The 23,626-nt window shown below is 40.6% G+C and overlaps 1 protein-coding gene across 1 annotated transcript in view; it reads left to right on the top strand.

The window, feature by feature from the left end:
• OTC (ornithine transcarbamylase) overlaps positions 1–22,903 on the top strand; it is a 30,825-nt gene extending 7,922 nt beyond the window's left edge. Inside the window, exons 4-10 of the mRNA XM_064709440.1 lie at positions 4,933–5,020; positions 10,740–10,893; positions 18,168–18,290; positions 18,992–19,045; positions 19,151–19,300; positions 20,117–20,254; positions 22,828–22,903. Of these exons, the coding sequence (XP_064565510.1) occupies positions 4,933–5,020; positions 10,740–10,893; positions 18,168–18,290; positions 18,992–19,045; positions 19,151–19,300; positions 20,117–20,254; positions 22,828–22,887 (767 nt within the window). The 3' untranslated portion in view covers positions 22,888–22,903. The remainder of the gene's footprint in view (positions 1–4,932; positions 5,021–10,739; positions 10,894–18,167; positions 18,291–18,991; positions 19,046–19,150; positions 19,301–20,116; positions 20,255–22,827) is intronic.
• Positions 22,904–23,626: the final 723 nt, after the last annotated feature.

The following is a 23,626-nucleotide window of genomic DNA, read 5'->3' as shown; positions in this document are numbered from 1 at the left end:
TGCAGGGGCTGTTCTTCCTCAGGTGCAGGACTTTGCATCTCTCCTTACTGAAATTTATGGGGCTCCTGTCAGACCATTTTTCCAGCCTGTCAAGATCCCTTTGGACAGCAGCATGACCCTATGATGTACCAGCCACCCCTCCCAGTTTTGTGTCAACAGCAGAATTGCTGAAACCACACTTGGTCATCGAGACCCTTAACACAGGTGTTGAACAGGACTAGACACAAACAGACCCTGAGGGTACTGCTGGTCACTGGCTCCCAACTGGACTTTGTGCTGGTGGCTACCACTCTCAGGCCAGGCCATTGGACAGTTCTGACCCCATCCCATGCTCTGCTCATGCAGCCAGGCATCCTCAGCTTGGCTAGGAGGATCTCATGGGAGACACTGTCAATGGACACCATGCAGTCCAGGCAGACAAAACCCACTGCCCTCCCCTCATCTACCAGGCCAGTCATGGAATCACAGAGGTTGATCAAGCTGCTCAAGAATGACTTCCTCATGCTGACTATTCCTGACAATTTTCTTGTCCTTAATGTGCCTAGAAATGGTTTCCAGGATTAGCTGCTTCATCATTTTCCCATGGATTGAGGTGAGGCAGCTTAGCCTGAATTCTCTGGGTTCTCCTTGCCCTTCAACTAAGGGGTGACCTTTTTGCACTTCTCCCAGTTGTTCAGATCAATTGAAGATTATCAAAACATTAATTTATGATGTATTGTAATAGATTAGTTGATATTTAAGGTTTTCCAACATCCTGTTTCTCTGAACTGTTTTATTCTAATGACATTGCAACTGCACTGAATAATAAACCTCTCCTTGGGATATAATTAATTGCCTCTTTAATCTTGTCCCAATATGTATTTCTGAAACCCATATAATTTTACTATTTCTAAGATAGGTAGTGATGTTGTAAGTTTAATGCAGAACTAGAAGAAACTTCCATAGAGTAGTGGCAAAGTAAATCCAGTTCTGTAAGTCTAGGAGATTTATTTCTATCACTGGCCATTTTATTGGAAAATGTGACATATCTGCTATTACACTGGAAAATGTCAGCTCTTCACAGCCAGAATCCCATACCCATTCTGCATAAAATTTTGTGTACTTTTTGAAAACAGAACTATTCACATGGTCATATATTACTTGTAAAATAAACATCCTCAGGCATGGCACAAGTTGAATGCCCTGTTTTTGTTATAGCTTTGGTGTAAAATAATCTGATTGTCACTGTTGCTCTTAAAATATACAGCTGCAGTTATGTTTTAGTGAATAAGTCATAAATAAATCCAAGCATTTCCCAGACACTGAATGCAGACAATATTTCACAGAGCAGAAATGGAGAGGAAGCAGGGCAGGTAGGAAAGCTCAGCCTACCTCTTCTTGTTGTGCACTGGAATATACAAGACCTTAACAGCCTTAGGAGGCTTCAGTGCCACTGGCTTAAGTGGAATTACTCCCAATTCACTCCTCCTACACAATGTGGGGAGAGGAACATGATGGCCATGCCTAAAGACTGCTACACAGAGCCACAGAAATAATTGTATTGTGGTATATGAACTAAAGTGGGGATGATAATACATGGTACAGGGTCTGTTTTCTGTTGGAGTGGCTAAGTATTATTTAGCTTAGCCTCATTACAGAGGGCCCAAATGCACTCTGAGTTTACTCTTCACTTAAAAGAGTAGCTTAAAAATAACTTTTAAAAACTGCTTATCAGTTTTTAGCTTCTGCTTTAAGAATGTTCTGCAATTGCTGCCTAGGAGAGATCTTTGTTATCAGTCTAAATGGAAAAATACTTTCTATTTTGTAAGTCCAGGCAGGCAGTGAGTAAATTAATAAATTCAAATCCATATGTCTTGAAATTCTGAAAAAGATCCTTCCTTTGAGTATGAGAACATGACTGTGTGTGTCTTCCTGGTAACAGCTCCAGACCTGTGTAGCCAGCCTGTGAACTACAGGATTCTTTTTGTCCCTCTTGGCCCATGCAGCAAGGATAGCCTGGGATGAAGATTTCACTCATGTCCTGTCTGAAAGAGTCTGCATAAGTGGGGTCAATAATGTGCCACAGCCTGAGGAGTGAAACTGTGTATTTTGATAACTAACAGTAGTGAGAAGTGTGGACAAGAGGTAATAATCTGTGCTGGATTTGCAGTATGAACATGTAGTAGTTTATTGAAGATATCACAATTCATATAAATATTTAGCATGTGACCTTAGATATGACCAGGTTGTGACAACAAAGGATTAGATCTTCCAATTTAACACAGCACTCCAATGTTTATTTGCTGAATTGGTGCCTGCATACCTTCAAAAGTCATCATTTTTTTTTCATTTTCTACTGGTAGTCTGGATGAAAGAATCTGAAAAAGATTCTGTCTCTGAAACTATATACAAAGCTAGAGCACAGAGCTCCTGTATTTCCAGATGGAAAGTTTTGTATGGAAATATGTTGCCAGGCCCTGCACAGATGGCCAGTTCATGAGCAGAAAGCCCAACACATCAGGGCTCTGCTATGTACACAGACTCCAGGTGGCAGCTCTGACTGGGCTGCCTCACGTCTGGCAATTCTGAATGAATGTTCAGATTCCATTTTTTTTTTTACCTGGGCATCATTTCTAGAAAACAGAACATGTCCATTGGAGCATGCCTGGACTGAAAATCATCTACCAAAGTGTATGCATTTAGAATCCTAAAAGGCAGAGCTGCTGTATTGTGTGGAACTTGCAGGAATAAATACCTGACATAATTGTAAATGACTCCAAAAAAATTCACAAGAATTTGGGAAGGAAAAGTCACTGCCTATGACAGTTCATCCTTGAGGTCCTCACTTAAAATTTGCACTGAATAAACAGGCTGTAATGTGTAATTTGTATATACTGTTCTTTAAAGAATATGTTTGTGTCTGAGCTGCAGAGGGGAGGTGAAAAAAGTAACAGTAGAATAAATGGTGCTTCATTTTAAAAGTTGTGTGTGACTTGCAATATTGTTGAGATTTGGAGCAATCCTTAATGAAAACAACAAGCAAATTAAGAAGGCCCATTCAATAAAATGAGTGTCCACTGGCTAGGGGAGCAGAAATTTGCCCTTTAGTTGGGACCTGGAGCATCACTACTTTTAATCTGACATTTAAGGCAATTGAGGCAGTCCAAAGACAATGATGGTATTGTTTTTATCTATTGTATTTTAAACTCCCGAGGCTGTCTGAACTGATGCAAAGCAGAAGACCTCCCCTCATCCCTGCTGCTGGCAGGAGATGGAAGTTAATAAGGGTTGCTCTGTGTAAGGAGCCCAGCTGTGAGGCCCAGACCTGCTGCCTGAACCTGTTGGTTTTATCTGTGAAAGGTTTCAGTGCTCAGTCCTGGATTAATCCTCTTTTAAAGAGTAACTGTGGGATGAAATTTTTAATCCATGGCAGACCTGTACAACCACCGTGCTGAAGCTGCAGTGCTGAATCTGTCAGCAGTGCCATCTAATGGATACAGCCAGCTTGAGCAGTTTTGACCTTTTCTTCTTGTTTTTTCTTCCTTTTCCACTCTTTTTTTCTCTCTCTTTTTAATTTTTTTTTTTTTTTCTAACAGCATGAAATTCATCAGCATCTCCACGACATCACAGTTTGGTAAACAAAGTTCAGCTCTCTACTCTACTGTGCTGTCTGCATCCTTTCTCTTCCTGGAAATATAAATATAAAGATGGGCTTCTTCCTAGATTTTTGTCACAATAAAAGACTCACATCCCCACAGTGTTGTCTCAACAAGGCTGGTTTGTCCATGCTAGGATTCTCTGGCAATTTCCTCCATCAGAAATGCCAGTGACAGGGCAGGATCTGCCTGCAGAAAATCTCTGTACAGGAAGAGAGTTGTTCTTATCACACAGAAAATGCCATACAGGGCTACATACAGCCAAGTTCAAATCCAGCTGTGGGATCCTGTTCCCCATGCTAGGATTATGCTAAACCATCTGTGACAGCTCATAAAGCATCCCCATCAGGCCCCATCCTCCCCATGTGTGCCCATGAGGGACTTTACACTCAGATTCAGTGGAAAGAGGCTTCAGACCTAAACCAGGCTAAGACAAAGAGACTCAGATGTTGGTGAAAAGAAGGTATTTTCTTCCCTGTCTGTGTCAAATGGGTGCTTGTGATAACTTTCTACTGGTGGTGCCATTAAAGTAAAGCAGCAGATAACCAGAGAGTTGCCTTTAACATGTAATTTTTCTTCATCCAAAACACTGTTCAGGCACCTCTGAAGTTCACCAAAGTGTTTTCTTCTCTTAAATGATGCTCAAATCTTTCCATGGTTTCCTGCTCAGGAGTGGATTTTACTCTTCATACCTTCCAGTTCTTTGGACCTCTGTGCAAATTCCTAACTATTGCAAGGTAGAGGGATGCTGGCAGAGCCTGAGACCTTTTCCTTTCTCTCTCTCATATTATAATTTTTAAGGCCCTTAGTCATTTGAGACCAAATTCAGGTTTGTTACAGTGTGTGAGGAGGGTTTTCTTTACATGAAGGACAATGTTGATCCTTGCAAGGATGTGGAAATGCACCAGGTGACTAAATTGTCCTTCTAGGATGCAAAGCCCCGTGAAGCAGAAATGCAGCATGATGAATGGATTACCTGGCTCTGAACAGAGAGCAACAGTGATGCTTGTGGCAATGTGTAGCCCTGGAGCTGGAATCACTGTTCCTGTGATCACAGATAGGAACTCATGGCCAAGGATTTCAGTAACAAATACATTTGAGTGGGGTTATTCCAAAGCACATTTATTTGACATTTTGTGTGTCAAATGCTAATAATTTTAATATTTTGATGTCCTGCTGAGTTCTACCTCTATTTTTGAAAATGTATTTTCTATCAAGAAGATTTTGAATTTTGGCTGTAAATATGAGGTGCTGGTGTTTAATTTCTCTTTTCTTTTTAAATTTTTCCTCATTGTAGGATTTGCTCTCCTTGGAGGGCATGCTTCCTTCCTTACAACACAAGATATACATCTGGGCACTAATGAGAGTCTCACAGATACAATAAGGTTGGTAGAATGTCACTTGATTGATCACTTCATTTGCTGACACCTGTCTTACAGAATTTTGGAAGCTTATATTTTCTTTCTGGAAAATGTCAGAAGCTAGTCCAAATTTCTTAAATATTTACAGATCAGTTCACAGAATCTGTAGCTCAGTAAAACTTTATTCCATTCTCTCAAGCTGTGGCGTTTGTGGTGTTTGTGAGGTCCCCAGGACAATGTGAGAGATGAGAATCTGACTCCATGTTCTCAGTAGGCTGATTTGATATATATTGTTATGTTATGTTATGTTATGTTATGTTATGTTATGTTATGTTATGTTATGTTATGTTATGTTATGTTACGTCATGTTACGTCATGTTATATTATGTTATACTAAAACTATACTAAAGAATAGAAAGGATACAGACAGAAGGCTTAACAATAATGATAATGAAAGCTCGTGACTGACTCCTCAGAGTCCAACACAGCTGATGGTGATTGGTCAAAAACAATTCACATGAAACCACTCATCATGCACCTGTTGGTAAACAATGTCCAGACCACATTCCAAAGCAGCAAACACAGGAGAAGTTAATCAGATAACTATTATTTTCATTTTTCTCTGAGGCTTCTCAGCTTCCCAGGAGAAGAAATCCTGGAGAAGGGATTTTTCAGAAAATATCACAGTGACACCACATTGAGAATTATTTTGGCATATAGAGTGTTAATTAGAGCTACATTTACAAATGGAACAGTTTTATGGACCTCAGTAATCATGTAATTCCACTGATGACAGCACATATATTCTAACAAGACTCAAACCTCCTGGTTCTGCTGCCCTTGGAGCAAAATCAAAAAGCAAAGACACAATTTATGTTTGTTAAACAGCTGCTGGTGGACCTTCCTGCTGAAATAGTGTCCCTGCAGTGACAGGGTGGCACTGAGGGCCTTTCTGGTCCCCCATTTCAGCAGCATGAAGCTGGACCAGCACTTTGTAGCCAGTTTCAGATTTTCCTGCACCCTCTTTCCCAGCTGTACCCACTGCCAGGACTGCTGATGAGGCTGGGCTGTGGCTCCCTGCCCTCACTGGCATACCTGGAAGATGCCAGTCATGCCCAGTCCCACATGCAGGGGTGGGGAGCAGCCTGTCTCCATTGCTGTGCAGGGAGGACCTGAGCTCAGAGGTTTTCTGCAGCCTCTGATGTTGCAGAAAGCTGGTGGAACATGAGGTCCTGTGTTGCAGGTGCTTCTGCTGTTTTCCATGGCACTCTAGCTATTAAAGCTTCATCCAGCCTTGGCACTATCCTGCTTTCTAGGCAGTCCTTTTGCAGCCTGAGGTCGATTCAGTCAGGCCCAGCTGTTGGAAGGTTAGCAGTGTCTGAGTGGTCCTTTTTGTTCTGGTGAAAGATATGCAGTGTCAAGGTCATCAGGCTCAATTCAAAATGTGCAAATCAGGCAGATGAGTTCCATTGCCTTTGCTGAATACCACAGTTCTCTTGCTGAATACCACTGTTTGAGAACTGTGTTGCTGTTCTCTGTGATGAAATCCAATAAAAATTAAAGAAAAAATATCAAATATCTGAACATTTTAAATTTTCCTTCCTTTTTTTTTACTACTGAAATGGAAGACATATGGTGTTGATAGTAGAAAGTAAAAATCTCAGTCCCTTGAGGCCTGGAAGTACTTTACTCTCACTCTCTGCTAGATACATAAATCTGCCAGAATCAAAGTGAGCTGCAACAACAGAATCATAGAATATTTTGAGTTGGAAGAGACTTTAAGTATCATCTTGTTCCAACCCTCCTGTCATGGACAAGGACACTTTTCACTAGACCAGGTTGCTCAGAGTCCCATCCAGCCTGGCCTTGAACACAGCCAGGGATGAGGCATCCACAGCTTCTCTGGGCAACCTGTGCCAGGCCCTCACCATCCTCACAGTCAAGAATTTTTTCCTAAAATGATCTAAACCTACTCTCTGTCAGTTTGAAGCCCCTAAATAGTCCCTCTCCATCTTTTGTGTGGGCTCTTTTCAGGTATTGGAAGGCTGCAGTTAGGTCAGTCTGGAGCCTTCTCTGTTCCAAGCTGAATAATGCCTGGAATAGTTCTCTCAGCCTTTTCTTGGAGGCAAGGTGCACCCTCTCTGATCACCTTGCAGCCCTCCTCTACTGCACAGCTGGCTGTGAGCTCCAGCAGCCAAACCTGCAGGAAGGGCAAGGATGAAGACAGGGCCCTTCCAAAGCACTTCCCTGTAATGACCTCAGCAAGCATTGCCCCACAAGCCATGCAGGACTGTCACCTGCAGCCTCTCTGCCAGTCAGATGCCCACCCTGCAGCAAATCTGACACAAAACTAGATATGCTTAATATAGACTAGTTTTCATTTCTTCTTCTTCCCAAATGTGCAGTAAAGGGACATTAAATCTTTTGTTTACGGTGTCCTGAAAGACCTTTGTTTGCACAAGCAAAAAAGGAAAAAGGCAGACAATAAACTACAAGAAACAAGGCAATAAATAGAAGCAAGTAAACCTTCCAGCCATTCTGAAGGCATTCCCATTCTGTGGATAAAGTTCCTACAATATCTACTTCCCAAATAAACCTCCAGCCCCCTTTTCTCTGTCACTGCTTGCTCTTTCAGGACAAGCCCCTATTTATGACTCTTACCTGGGGATTTTGTTCCTCTGGTCAGTCACAGCTCTCACTTGCTACAGTGGACAGGGGCTTTTCCCAAATCCTTACAGTCCCAGTGCTCTGCTCCACTGCTGCTGTCATTAGCAGAAATACTACGGACTGCATAATCAAGGCTGAGTAGTTTACCCAAAAGAACAACTGGAGTGTTAATTCCTTGGTGCTTCTTGTGAATGAAAGATGACATCCCAACCTCATTCAGATAATGTAAGAACTGAAAAAAAATGCCTGTAGTAGACCCAGAGGGTATTTCAAATATTTACAGGCATGTGTCTGGGGCTCTGAAGGCCTTTGAAGTACTTGAGATTGAGACTTAAAGCAAAAGGGGCACAGATCCATAAAAGTCACCGGTTTTATTAGAACTGCTGCAGGTAAGGGTTGAAAGCATTGCTGCTGTGAACATATTTTTAGTGACTTATTACCTGCTCATAAATCAGTTTCTCCATGCTTCACAAGACATTTACATTTATGCTGACACTGTGGCAAAAAGTTTCCGCCCATTAAGGAGCTGTGAGCCTTTCAGTGCTGTTTAACATGTCTGATCCATCACCTGAAATGAAATATAAGTACTGTGTCTGGATTTCCCACTGCAGAGCAGTTCCACTGGGCATCACTAAAGCTCAGTGGCCATCTTCAGGTTCAGTGCCAGCCCTGAAGAGCTCATAGGGTGATTTAACCAGTCCACTGGAATTATTAGGGCATTAATCTCTGCATTTATGGGGAACAGGTTTATTTTGCTGAGAACACATCCATTGTCTGTCCCTGTGAGACTATGAGTGAAAGTGAAGTAGTTTTGTGAGAAGTTTAAAGCTTTTGAATGGATATAAACTGTCAAAACAAAAGCAAAACTACCTTGCATAGCAGTATTCTATACAAAACATGCAAATGTCCCATTTTCAAATTCAAAAGTCTGACATATCAAAAAAGGCATACTCTGTGTTTCATTTTGGATTCCTCAGAGGATACAGTTGAGGAAAAAAAATTCAGGTTTTCTCCATAGAAATAAAAATTACTTTGAAAAGAGAGATATGCAACATTTCAATGTACTCAGTGTTCCAATATAACATATTACCAGGCTCTGGGATTTTGAAGGTGATAGTCTCATGGTTTTGAAAAGGAATGAAAAGAGAGAAAGACCTAGTAGTTGATAAAATAAGAACATTAAATGTAGTCACCTGATGAACTTGTGCTTGCAGCCCTTAGCTTCCAAAACTTCACCTTTGATAAGAGTCTTTCATATATTCAGGAATTTTTTTTTCCCTGTGCAATTCCAGCCTTACAGAGTTTCCTTTAAACTGATTAAATTACTGGAGACCAAATCATTCCCCCGTAATCACAGACTTCCAGGTGAGGGTTATTTGTGGTTTTTTCCCCCCCAAGTTCAGTTTCATTTTGGTTTCACAAAGAATAAAGCCTGTTTACAGCTGATTTTCCTACTGTAAAACACAACATCTAGAAATGCTGGCAGAAGGACTGTCTGATGTCCTGCTGGTAGGTGTCTAATAGATCTGATATCTACTTCCAACAGACTAAAGATGAAAATCCAGCAGTTTTCACTAGTTGGTGATTATGACTGAATTTTCCCTAATGGCATACCCTATGAAGGAACCATATTCTTTAATTTCTTGATCAGCTGTGTCAAATAGAAATCAGATGAGCTTACATCCTAAAAGGAAAAAAAAAAAGCTATAAGGAAAATGAGCAATTTCCCAATGTGTTTGTCCCTTTCCTTGACTGGTGGGGTCTGGCTGTGTCTTGTTTAGGAAGTCCACCAGCGAGGGGGCTAACAAGAAGAACCATGCATCACACCCCTGATGACCAGTTCAGAACAAAACAGGTTTCCCCCTGAGAAAGGAACTGGTGAGCTGAGAAGAAATAATGGCACCAACAGCAACTGTTCCAGTACTTTGTAATCAGTAAATACCTTGTTCAGCTCTTCCTTTTCATTTGTAGCTTCTATTGACAGTCTTTTCTTCAGAGAGAGCTCTACAGGCAATCTTGTAATTTTATAAGAGCTTTGCTTGTGTGAGGAATGTCTGATATGAGTAGAAAATTCTTATAACTGACTTCATCAGGAGCCCTTGATGATGATGGTACTAACAGCCTTATTTCCACAAGAGGAGATGCAAGAATTTGTCATGGCTAATCAGGAAGGCAGATACTGCAAGGATTTTTTCCACACATTTCTAATTCAGTCCTCCCTTGTTTTGTTTCAAGGTCCTATTTCAGATAATACAAAAACACACAAAATGCTACTTCAAAGTCAAGCTTCAGGGCCTGATTAAAACACAGAAATGCAGAGAAATTAAGAGCTCCAATCCATATTTAATTTATCTAAAAATTCAGAGTATACTATGCTAATCCCTGTGTCTTTCACACTTCAGCAAATGAAGTTAGTGCCAGAATGATACAGGGGCTTCTGCAACCCCTTGCCTGGTTCTGAGTTTGAAATTTGGGCATTACTTGAATGCTGATACCCTGTGAGTCAATACACAGATGTGTAGGTAGGAGAAAGCAGACCAACAATCCCAGCCTGTTGTGTTTCTGTGTTTATTAAGATCAGTAAACAACTGTGGTAATCTAAGACAGATCTGTATTGCTGATCCTCACAAAGGCTACCATACAGAGTCTATAATATTCAGTCAATGCTACATTTGTTCTTTGCTAGAAAACTGCAAAAATCATATACCTTATCTCTTCTGAGGTTATCCAATTCTTTAACTGTTACAGTATCACACAATCTCTTATCTTAGTTCAGAGAGCTTAACATGTATCAATGTTCCATCTACAATGAAACGCTAAAGAGAAAAGAATATAAAATAGAGCAGCAGTTTTCATTTACTTACTACAGTAGTGTTAGGAAGTGAAAGTTCTTACTTATTAGCAGCTTGTTAAATGACTACATTTGAGTCTGTTCTGCAGGCATGATAAATTATTCAGATAGCTGAAAAATATTGATTCATTACCATTTCTCATTAATATTTATGTGTTGCACGGTGAAGAGTGCAATAGTGGTATATTTATTATGTTTGACTTGAGTATTTTCTGCCATCTCTAGGGTGCTGTCCAGCATGACAAATGCAATCTTGGCTCGAGTTTATAACCATAATGATCTGGACCTAATGGCAAAAGAAGCCACGATCCCAGTAATCAATGGATTGTCTGATTTATACCATCCTCTTCAGATTTTAGCTGATTACCTAACTCTTCAGGTAAAAATATAAACAATTTTTTTTTTTTTTTTGCTAATTCTTAGTATTTGGGGAAGTCATCTTCAAATCCATTTATCTCTAGGATTTTCAAAGCAGCAATTATATGGCACTTGTTGTTTAAAGAGATCTTCATCCAGCAATATAATTAAGGACCTGTTTAATTTAAAACAATTACATAGTCCTATCAGCTGTAGTGGGACTGAAGTTAAGCATAAAATTAAGTATTTTATTGGAATTAGTCTGCAATTCAAAGAATGTACAGAAGGCTGTACATATTAAGACAAAGATGAGAATCTGGCTCAGGCAAAGCCAGCAGATTTTTTCATTGGCTTAAAAACACTCAGTAGTTGGCTCTTGATTCCTCCCTAATCTGTGGACATTTTAAAAGGAATCACTATTTATGTATTAGGAAATAGTTGAACAAATTTCTTTTGAAAAGCCAGTTAATGTTACCAGTACCAACACTTAATGTTCAGGCACTTTAACCAGTTTAAACTTTTCTCACATCAAAGAACAGTTATAAGAGATTGTATTTTTTATTTTTCATCTAATGTAACAGTGGATCTGACAACAGGATAATATTTTACACATAGAATACCAGATGTTTATCTGTGAACAGAAGGACTATATGTTTTTTACAATCAGTTGAGGATCTGGTTTATAAAAAAGATTATTATACTGCAGGGCTGGTTGACAACTATGATGAACTCCTCTGACCTTGTTTACTTTCTGAATGAATAAAAACCACACTGCTTGAAAATGGTAGGGCAGAATAATTTTCTGATTTATTCAGCTATGTTTCTCAGTTGTTGGGGACTTTGCTATGGGACATTCAGTGTGTGGAAAAGATCAAGTGCGAGTAATATTAAATTATTCATGCTTTAGACCTTAAATACTGGAAGACTCGTGTTTGGTGAAAATCACTTCTTTATTTTAAGTAATTTTTTGTAAATTTTTTATATTCATGGTGAAGAGACCAGGAAAAATTGGTGAACTAAAGACTAAAATGCTTACAAACCTCAGGATAAAGGAGATTTGTGAGATCACATTGAGCCAGCCTCAATGTTCAAATTGCATAAGAGACAGTAGGCTGTAATGAGAATTTCATAATTTTGTTGAAAACACTGTGTGCAAACAAAAGCCAGGAGAATCTTCTGTTTGTGTTTTGTGGGATGTTCTGTTTTGGAAACACCTTATTAATCAGCATTTTATCACTTGTGAGTAACACTCTTCAGAGCAAACTGCAACTCCCAGCTCACCCAGCCATGGGTATATCTGTCCCTGAAAATGGTTTTATCTCAGCCACTGCCTGACTCCAGCACCCGGGCTCACAGTGCTGTTCCCCTCTCCTCCACCTCCAGCTAATGAAGAGAGTCCAATGAGCATCCCAGTCACCTTCTGGAGATGCATCTCTTTCTGCACTGCTCTTAGGGGGAAGCCTGTGGAAAGCAGCGGGATGAGAACATGCCCTGTTGATCACCCTCTGCTCCTCCATTGCATCCTTGCACAGGGCAGCTGTGGCAGAAGCTGCAGGTGAACATGAGCCCGGGCTGCACTCTTCCCTGGCTTAAATTCCAGGGGCAGCACCAACAGCTGTGGGTGTCCTTGCTGCACCAAACACCAGGGAGGATGAATTTGGTGATGAAGAAACAGGTCCATAGCCGTTGGTGCTCAAACAAAAGACATGGAGAGGTGTCATGACAAAAGGAGCACTTACAGTGATCACAAAGAATGGCTCAGCTTTCATACAGACGTGGAAGTTTTTTTAAGTTTTTTTAAATCACTTTCACACTCAGCCCAATAAGCAGAGCACCATCTCCTCCATCTACCCATCTCTCCCTGATCCTTTCCAGCATGTTCCTTAGCCCAAAATTTGTCAGGAGATCTTTATAGGGCAGCTGGGTGGCCACCCCACTGTGCCAAGGGCATGTTGCACTGCTGGCTGCTGACTCACTTTCCATTCCTGTTTCTTATCCAGGAGAGAGGGGCAGGCAGGGGAGATGTCTCAGCAGCTCCCTGTGGGTGATGGCACTGCCTGAACTCTTCTGTCCCTCTGCTCCCATTTTTCCTCTTTGCACTGTACAGTGAGTTGGAGAAGATGGGGGTGGCATGAAATGAAACAACATTTTAATCATATAACGAACTTTGCCAGGCCACAGAGGTGAGATTAACTCTTGAAGAGGTGTGAGCCACAGGGTCTGGTTTCTACTTAGCCCAGCCAAGTTTCTTATGGGATTTTCAGCAAGATGTCATCCAAGTCCTGCCTGCAAGAAGACTAATACAGGGAGGATGTGGAATGGTACCACTGATTCTTTAAATGAGGTGAAAGACCATACATAATATTTAGACTGTTGCTGTGCAATACCAAGGCAATTTATTTGATTTATGCATATATGCAAACTACAGTAGCGGCACAGACTGCTAGCCTAATATTTAAATGTAACTACAGATTTTGTACAGCTTATTTCTCCTTAAAAAATGTCTCTTCCCTATTCCCGTAAATATTTTCCTGCCTGGATCTGTTCCTCACTGCTGTCAGTACATACCCAAAATGTACATTTTTTCTTTTTTTTCTTCTCTGTTTTCCAGTGCAGCTCTAAATGCACTCTGGCCCTCTTCATCCTTAGCACATTTTTCTTCTTCCATTTTCTATAACCTATTAATTTAGTTGTGTGCCTTCTTGAACCCTCCTCAAGAACTTTCTCTTTGGTCTGAAACTACATAATTGCAAGGTTTGTTTTGAAAAAATGTTTTCTTGCTTATAGCTTCTATTCCCTTTTCACAGGTTCATTTTAGTGTCATTATTTTACTATCGTTCATTGCATCCCCCAAACAATGCAGCTGGTTTATTTTCAGGGCTGTCAATTCTCATTCTGTATTCAGAGCAAATTCTCATCCTGGAAATGCTCTTTTCAGATCATGCAGTGTGTTCCTGTTATGGATATTGGGGTGAGATTCCTCAGGTTCAGCAGCCTCCTGCCCAGTGCCTTCTTCCTGAGCAACCTGGATCCCCTCATGTGTTTGAAGTCTAGGCTGGCTCTGTCCTTTAATATTGTGCTCAGGGTTAATGCCCTCTATTAAGCCAAGAAAAATGTTTTTCTTAATCTGTATATACACTATCTTCCTTCTTATGCTTGAGGTATAACCCACTTAAAATGGTTGCAAACATGTAAAGAACCAGTTTTTGAGGATTTGGGGATTTGTCCTTTAAAGACTGTGAGTTTGTGAGCACACACTGAGCCCCTTAACTGCCCTGCTTGTTCTGAAACAGCCACGAGCTGAGTTCACCCAGTGCCTCTCAGTGTCCTGGGCAGGAGCTGTGGCTCAGCTTCTGCTCTGCTCAGTGTGGCTGGAGGGCAGCATCACACAATCTGTATTCCAGAGACAGCCCGGCTATTGACATTGATTCAATTGATATTAATGTCACTGGCCAAATCAGCTCGCTTCTAGCTGGCCAGACTGGTAATTAGAGTGGATCCATATGCCACTAGCTTTTTATGTCACTGGTCTGGAGGGAATTTTCTTTTTCATAAAGCAACGGTTGGCATAAGAAATACATCAGTGGTTTCTTTTTAAACAGCATAACAAATAATGCTGCCCAGCTAGAAAAGGGCTGCAATATATTCTCAAATTCTCCTTGCTGTTTGATCCCAAGACCTCAAATTATTACAATTTTCAAATTCATCACCATCATCATCCTTATTATTCTAACAATTAGAAATCCCAACTAAGATCTGTCCTGATCTTCTAAAATATACTGCATCAATAACCAGAACAAAAACCAGTGTGGGAATAAGAAAGAACTGGCCCAGCATCTGCCCTAAGCCTGGTTTGAGAAGCAGAAGATCCAAGTTTGCCCAGTTTCTCATTTACTGGATTGCACTGTCTCCTGAAGGGCTAAAGCTTTGATTAGTCCCTGGCATTCCATTTTAAAATTTGACAGATTATTGATTCATTATTCAAAAGCTTGTTTTAATTGAGGGCTGTTATGACAGTTGTGGTCAAACATTTCAGAATTAATCTATAATGGTGTCAGAGTTTCAGTCTCGCTGGAAGCAAGTCCAGGCAGAGGCAGACACAAATGTCCCCAATTAGTTAACCCAGTCCTCCACACATACAGCAGAGTCAAATCACTGAGCAGACTGATTTTCTCCCAGAGTTGCCTACACTGATACACTGCAGCCATGGATAAGAACAGAATGAAACATTATGAAAGCAACATGAGGGTGAGAAAATTGAATGTAAAATTGGTATTACTTATTTAGCTGGGATTTTTCATGAAAATAACACAGGCAAGATTTATGGCAATACAACAGCAATAACTACTTTGTCAAAGAGCCTTCATAAGGGAGAAGGGCTCTAGACTTTCTAAATATGTTTTTTTTTGTGTGGATTTACTAGGAGTCATGTTCCAAATGTAGAGTGAAACTGCAGAGCACCCATGCAGGAGTAAAGCCTACATCAATATGACATAATTTGTAAAAACTGGGGAGGGATGCAAAGGGGAAATTTCTTCAGAGGTTCTGGTGATCAGCAGGTATTGATTGTAAAGGCTCTCATTTAATTTAGAGTGTTACTATAATGGCAAAACACTTTTAGCAGGATTTCACCTGTGTGATTGTGTAAGCACATACTGTAAGAGGGAGAGGGTGGGAGGGGAAGTGTGTCATTTACTGTAGCTTTTGTTTTGCCTCCAAGCTTTCTGGTTCTGACCAACAGAGTCATCTCATCTTTGCTGGAAGCTGAGGGGGTGTGTTTGCTTATAAGCAGTACAGTCACAGTCACAGTGATCTGGCTTTAGATGAAGAGGTTTGAATTACAGCAGCAGTGCACCAGTGGCAGCACAAACCCTAGCACAGGATACAAAACAGACTTCACTTGCACACACACAGCTTGAATCTGCCTTGCTATGACTCCTTCCATTAGCAAAATATCTTCATTAAAATCAGTTCAGCTATGTCCACTCTACACAGTAGTCACTGCAGATGTGGTTTGCAATTTGCACTGCATATCAGGGATCATTATACAGACACGTCCAGTACTCCATATTTTATCTGTAACAGCCAGCAGCTTGGGAAAACAGAGGAGAGCACTTAGTATGCACTGGGCTTCTTTAAATGCAGAGTAGCAGCTGGCAGTAAGGTGAAGTTGTTTAACACAGCAGTGTATTTGTGACTCTAGTCAATGCTTTGAGTATTAAGGCTGAGATGTCTATTTTTAAACAGTGAGATGAAAAGAACTCAGGACTGTCTCACTTGCTTCTGGCTGTGGGTTCTGGTCTCAGCTATCACTAAGCTCTAAATGGAAACAACACCTTAAATAGATGCTTCAGTTTGGCCTTCTCCTAGCAGCACCATTGCTAGGAGATGTGGAAGGACTTTGAAAGATCCTTGGAGACCTGCAGAATGGTTATACTGAAATAACTTCCATGTCCACACAGTCCTGATTTGTTCTCCTGTAAATGCCCTTGCATCCAACCCCTGCCAATGAGCCTGCTGTTAACAAACTTATCTGAAAAAGCAATATTTTTGCAATACCGTAATTTTAGCCCTTAAACCTGAACAGTCTAGGACTCTAACCAGTTTAGGTATTTACAGCACTTTAATGTCATTCAATTTTCAATTACTACTATTTTTGACTCAAAATTGTGCTCACTGAAAGAAATGCTAATAACTTTGTTCCAGAACAACCTCACAAACTATTTGTTTAGGAGAAGCTGCTGCCAGGAGAGGAGGGGGTGGTCCCAGCCCTTTTCCTGTTCGGTCTTTTGGCATCTTTTCTGCAACTGCCTGCAAGGTTGCCACTTAGTACAATGTGGATGCTTATCCTCTCTGACAAGCATTGAATCATGTCACACAAAGTGTTGAAACACTGTCTGGCTTCCAGCTACTACAATGCAATTGTAGCATGGCCCAGATTTGAACTAAGAATAAAAGGCTCTCCAGAAATTGTTTCAAGTCATGAGATAGAGCTTTACAGGGCAGGCTTATAGGAGAATTTGGTTATGTCTTTGTAAAAAAAATTGGTTATCAGCTTAAGTGCCTATAAACATGGATATTTAAAACAAGGCTCATTAAGGAGCCTCAAATTGTCCTGCTCTGCGTGTAACTCCTGTTACTCTTGTTCCTCCTTAGGCCTTATCTGCTTGGGGTGGAGGGACAGAGTAACTGCACATGGCCAGGCTGTAAGTGCCATCAGGCAAAACCACAGTTAACTCTGTAATGCTGTTTCAAGTTTGGGTAATCCACATTTTTTTTAAAAAAATCCCTGCACTCTTTGGCTGAACAGTGGAGAACAAATGCCGCAGGCCATGAGTGGCACAGCTGCTTTCAGAGTGCTGCTTTTGCTGTCCTGTGCAGTTGGGGGTGGAGATGCACCCCCAGGACCTGGCACTGCCATGGCCACAGGGAACAGGGTGCAGAGGCAACCAGGCCAGAGCAAACCTCAATTGGGATATTTTCACAATCTGGGGGAAAGCTGGAAGGAGTTTCACTCCAGGCATTAGGACTGTCTCTACATTAATAATTTCCAACACTCACTGATGTTTATGAGGCCCAAAGAACATGCTGAAATGACTTTGTGTCTGCTGCTGAATCTCTCAGCCTGAGCCTCACTATGTGGCACATGTGCCAATGTTTCCTTCTCACATGTGCCAATGTGTCCTGTGGTGGTGTTCACAGGGGTCCAAGGAGAGGGAAGAGACAAGGATCTGACTCCATGTTTCAGAAGGCTGGTTTATTATTTTATGATATATATTATATTAAAACTATACTAAAAGAATAGAAGAAAGGATTTCATCAGAAGGCCAGATAAGAATAGAAAAAGAAAGAATGATAACAAAAGCTTGTGTCTCCGACAGAGAGTCTGAGCCAGCTGACTGTGACTGGCCATTAATTAGAAACAATTACTGGAGACCAATCACAGATCTACTTGTTGCATTCCACAGCAGCAGATAATCATTGTTTACACATTTTGTTTCTGAGGCTTCTCAGCTTCTCAAGAGAAAAATCCTAAGGAAAGGATTTTTCATAAAATGTGTCTGTGACAGTGTGTTTCTCCAGGGGAAGCAGCAGCACTTGGCCCTTCTTGTACGATAGGGGGGCTTCCCTTCCATGACCATCCTGTAGGAGCAGCAATTCCAGGTGTGCTCCATGCAGGCAGCACTTGAAGGCAGCCAGCTGCCTTTGCACAGACTCTTCTGATCATTCCCTCCTGTCCATCAGCCTGCCAGCTCCTCTGGAATGTAACCCCAGGGTCTGTGATTGCTTTGGCAGGAGCACTATGGAGGGCTGCAGGGGCTCACCGTGGCCTGGATCGGGGATGGCAACAACGTCCTGCACTCCTTCATGGTGAGCGCTGCAAAGCTGGGAATGCACCTGAGGATTGCCACTCCCAGGGTAAGAAAAAGCAAACCCATGCAGAAAGGAAGGCAAACTGCACCCAGACTTGTCTCAAACACTCAGGCATTGCCCAAGGGCCCAGCTGGGAGTGCCTGCATCTAACCCGAGTGCCTGTTTTCAGAACCAAGGTACAAAATCCAGTTATTTGGATGCAAAGCAGGAGTGATTCCACTGAGTCCAACATCAGAAATGGGAATACATGACAGGAGTATAAATCATGGAGGATCACAGTTCCATCTGATAAAGCCTTACAAAGCCATCCAATGCACTCTCCCTGTCCAAAAAAAAAAAAAAATTTAGGCTGTTTCAGATAGGTGGAAGTGTTGCATCTCATTTCATGTAAATTGGTGGTGCAGCATTTTAGAATGTGCAACATTTTATATTGCATTGTAATACAATATAAACTATTTTTAAATCAGTTTAGAACAAAAAAATTTTAAATGTTGTATATACATTTAATTCTGTAATTGTCAAAATACATTTTTCTTATATTTTTAGAACAATTTTCACCACTTTATCTCAAAAATAAACTTGCAACAAAATCAACAGTTTCCTCAAGTTTTACAGTTTTGAAGGTATTCTTCTTCCATGGCCAATGGTTCACAATGGTTCAATAAGTATTTTTCTAACTGTTCTCATTAATTAGTAAAGATCTAACACATGTCTAATGATGTCTTACCCATCATCTCTTTTGTCAGGGCTTTGAACCAGACCTCAGGATAACTAAAATAACTGAACAGAACTCCAAAGAGGTAGGAGCCTAAAAAACAGCCTAGTAGAATAGTTTGAATAGAGTTTATTTTCATTATAAATGAAGTTCCTTGTCTTAGTGATCTTCCATATTTTATCCACTCTAGTATGGTACCAAGTTACTTCTCACAAGAGACCCTTTGGAAGCTGCAGACAGTGCCAATGTCTTAGTCACAGACACTTGGATAAGCATGGGACAAGAGGAGGAGAAGAAAGAAAGACTAAAGGCCTTTCAAGGTTATCAGATTACAATGCAGGTAAAAACTGAGATTTTGGGGTTTATTTACGTTTTTACACTTTTCATGTCACTATAGGACACAAAACAACACGACGTGGACACACTGCTGTTCTCAAGGTGAAAAAGGGGAAGTTTATTTTCTGACTCCAACATTTATAGATTTTTAAAAGTGACAGTGGATTGGAGGGTGAAAGTGCCACCTCTCCAATGACACTGGACAAACCAACAGCCCATCAAATTTCTCCTCTTCCATAAAGGAATCAAACAAATAAAGTCAAATACAATAAGTAATTTACATAAAGTGTGTGACAAAGTTTGTTACAAGAATGTAAACACCAGAAGGCTTAAAAAATCTTAAAAAATCAGAGCAACACTTTGCATTTATAAGAATCAATATCAACCAAGCATGAGTTTGGGGATTTTGAGTGGGGCCATGGAAAACCACATGTAAACCTCCCTCCAGCTGAGAAAACTCACAAAGATAACAAAGTTTTAATTATGTCACACACTCCACATGGCTTGGCCTCTTTCAGAGCTTCCCAATGGGATCCAGCTCCAGAACATGTGCAGCAGAGGGGTTTTCTAAACTCAGAGAAATTGGAGTGACTTTTTGACTTCTGTGAAGTCAGCATTGAACTCTTACAGATTTGCATGGAAATATTCCCATCTTATTCACAGATGAGGAATTCTTTTGAAGTCTGTGGAATTCTTCTGAGTTCATCATCCAAGTAACCAGAGTGGGAGTTAATATAAAATTTGTTAACTTTTTTACCAGTTAAGGATTTTACTAGTGTCCTCACATATGTCTGTATTTTATATGCTTTTTAATCTACAGACTGCAAAATCTGCTGCTTCCAACTGGACTTTTTTACACTGTTTACCCAGAAAGCCTGAAGAAGTTGATGATGAAGTATTTTATTCTCCACAGTCATTAGTTTTCCAGGAGGCTGAAAACAGAAAATGGACAATTATGGTAAGAAAAAAAAGAAATGAAGATAACATTGTTTGGATGTTAGGGTCAATTCTCTTCTGCCTGACATAACAGGTTTGAATTCAACCTGATTCCACAATAAATAGTGAATGTTAAAACATATGTTTCAAATTTACCCCAGAGCACATCACAATTTTGACTATAGAAAACATTAGTAGCGCAAATACTTCTGGGCACAAATGTGATCTATTTTGGTGATGTTCTGCTGTTGCTTGACCCAGGTTTTATCACTAAGTGAAATCTACAATATAAACTGTCGGGTTTTTTGGTAATTAAATCACTGGATTTACTCTAATGATTAACTCAGCTTCTCAATTAAAACACGTTAAATGCTGAGGTCCCAGGGTTTGGTTTTAGAAACTGCAGTTTCCCAAACACTTAAAACCAGTTCGTTTCTCTCAGGAAAAGTTGCTGGTGACACCAATGGGAACTTTCCCTGAGAAAATGCTGGAAGAGCAAAGATTTGAATAATCCTGAAAAGTTATGGTGTGGGTGACGCTGTGTGATCATGGGAGCCATGAGGGGACACTTGGCATTTAACATAAACCACAACTCCCCTCTCAGCATTCCTGGAATTTCAGAAAATTACTGCCAGACCTCAGTACCCTATTATTTATTTTTGGCTTTAGATTCACCAAGCTGACAAAAGCTAGAGAAAACTTTCAGAGGTGAAAAGAAAAACAGAGATGGCATTGTCAGAGTTCTGAGATGAAGTCTAGATGTGCTCCAAATGAATAAATAAGGGGTTTAGTGTTGTGTTTGCTAAAACCTCCGACATTGGACACTGTCAAAATTACTAACAAATTTGTGTTAAATTCATAATTTTGTCCTTAAAATTCAAAAAAATGGTTGGATTTTTTGTTTTAATTTTGCAATGTTTCTAACTGCCCTAAATATTATTTTTTAAAAGAAAGAAGCCCTTTACTTTGGGTTCCAGATGCACATTTTTGGGGGGGCTGGGGGGATGAAAGGAAAATGTCATCTTTGTATTTTATCAACCCATAAAAATAATGAATGCATGGGTCTTGTTTATATAGTATTTTCTACCACTTGTAGCACAGAAAGCAAACTGAAGAATAGATTAATTGCTCAGCTGGAGATGCAAGCAGGGCTGAGTGCAGCCACGAATGGGCAGCACTGAGGGGCTGCACAGCTCTAATTCAGGCATCTCTGTGTGCCTGGCTGGCCCTGGCTATCAGTTTCTGAGGGTCTGGATTGAAGGCATTTGAGACAGGAGTTCATGTTCAGACTCAGGTGTTTATTATTTCTTATCAGTAAAACAGTCTCATCACTGTGAGTTCAGCAGCTTTTCATTAGAAGGCACAACATGGCAACAATCTCTTGTTACAAGGGCTTTTAAGACTAAACTATCCAATGAGGAAAGGACACCTAGATTATTTTCCCTTTTAACCCAATAACTGATCCCAATGCAGACTTTTCTGCCCAATTACAAAATGCCACCCAAACCCATGAAGAAGAAGGAAGAAGAAGGTAAAGAAGAACAATCTGCCTTCACCCTAAAACCTCCATCTTGCTTCCATCCACAACATACTAAAAACCCCAAATCCTAAATTTCTCACCAAGTGATACACCTACACTATTCTCTATAATCTATTTCACACTTTTGTGGATTCTGGTCTATCTTGAAGTCTGGGAAACTTTCTCCATGAGTGAGGGTCAAAGTCATTGCTGCCCTGGGGATCAGGGTACCCCAGAGCAGACAGAGAGATATTCCCAGTGCCCTGGGTTTCCACACCTGGCAGTGATGAGGGGAAAGGAAAGACAGGCAGCAAGACTACAGCCCCTGGAGAACCCTCACAAATCCAGTGCTGGGCCAGAATAACAATGTGCAGTCAGACCTTGCTGTGAAATCACAGCACCAGGTAAAGAACCAGGTAAAGCCTTATCAAGGCCAGGCAAGCCTGGGGTTTGTTGTGAGCACAGGCATGGAAGGGGCAGCAGAGCTGCTGCAACCGCATTTCATTTGCCTGACTAAATCACTGCCATTTCACAGCTGGGCCAAAGGCTGGCCAGGCAGGGCAGCAGGGCTGGATGGCACACTCTTAACCTCAGTGAGGATTTTCCATGTTTCCTACAGAAAGTACAGCTAAACTGGGATAAATTTCAGAGTCCATAATCTAGCGTGGCTCTTGCTGATGTTCATGGAAAGTGCTGGAATCCACAAGCCAGCCCACGTGATGTCTGGGTACCCACAGCATCTCCTAGGAGTAGCAGAGAATACATCACAACATGCCAAAAAGGCCTCAGCATTTGATCTAAATGCTTGTGTGAATTGCTCCTAAGCTGTCCATTAATATATTTTGTCCACACTGAGAAAATCTATCAGCTACAATACAGAACATCCTAACTGATTTTCAGCTCTTGCCTGATTCATCATAAGAAATTCTAGCAAATAAATCTGAGTGTACCATTTTTGTCAGGATAATAACTTTCAACACAAGGCTTCAGAGCTGGAAAATATTTCCCCCTTATTTATTTTTATGGAGTATCTGTTTCCAATGTGATTGGATTTTTTTCTTCTCTTCCTCCTCTAGGCTGTCATGGTTTCCCTGCTGACAGATTACTCACCACAGCTACAAAAACCCACATTTTGATGCTTGGATTCCTGCCAGGAGAAAAATATTCCTCATCAGCAGAATATTCTAGTCTACAAACACATAGATCTTCTTCAGAAAGGACCAAGGCAATGAGTGATTTTTTTTTAATAAAACCATATATTTAGCTGTATAATATTGCATTACACTTCTGAAAATGTTCAAGACAATAAACACCATTGGAGAAGCTGCTTTTCATCTGGATGCTCCCAGCTGGCCCTCCTTTTTGGGGATCAGCATCATGGAAAACATTCCAAGATTTTAACTTAATGGTTGGGTCTACCAGCAGCATAGCCATGGTATAGTCTAAGTGTAGGTGTGGTGGCCTTGCACTGTGTGATATTGATTTTTATAAAGATTTTTAGCTTTTTCATATATTTGTAGCTTTGCAGATTTTTGATATTTAGTTGTATAGTTTATAGTGCTTTTCCTGCTCTCTTTCACATTTTAGAACAATAAGCTAACCCTTTCTAACACATTCTTGAAATTCTGCTTAGTCTTATTCTCAAGAAGGGAATTTCGAACAAGGAAATTTTGTTTTTCACCACAATTTGAGAGACATGACAACATATAGGACAAAAAAAAACCTGAATCAGCTCCAGAGGGGCAGAGCCAAGCTTGGCTTGCTGGGGCAACTGATCTCTGATTGGATGTACCTGCTAGATGTACTAATAAATTAACTCTATAAAAATTGTACAAATCCTGTATCACATGTGAGCAGAGCCATTTTTGTGCACCT

The sequence above is a fragment of the Zonotrichia leucophrys genome, chromosome 1 (assembly GCF_028769735.1).
Source record: "Zonotrichia leucophrys gambelii isolate GWCS_2022_RI chromosome 1, RI_Zleu_2.0, whole genome shotgun sequence".
Taxonomy (NCBI): domain Eukaryota; kingdom Metazoa; phylum Chordata; class Aves; order Passeriformes; family Passerellidae; genus Zonotrichia; species Zonotrichia leucophrys.
Note: the sequence above shows the minus strand (reverse complement) of the source record. Positions and strands in the feature narration are given on the sequence as shown.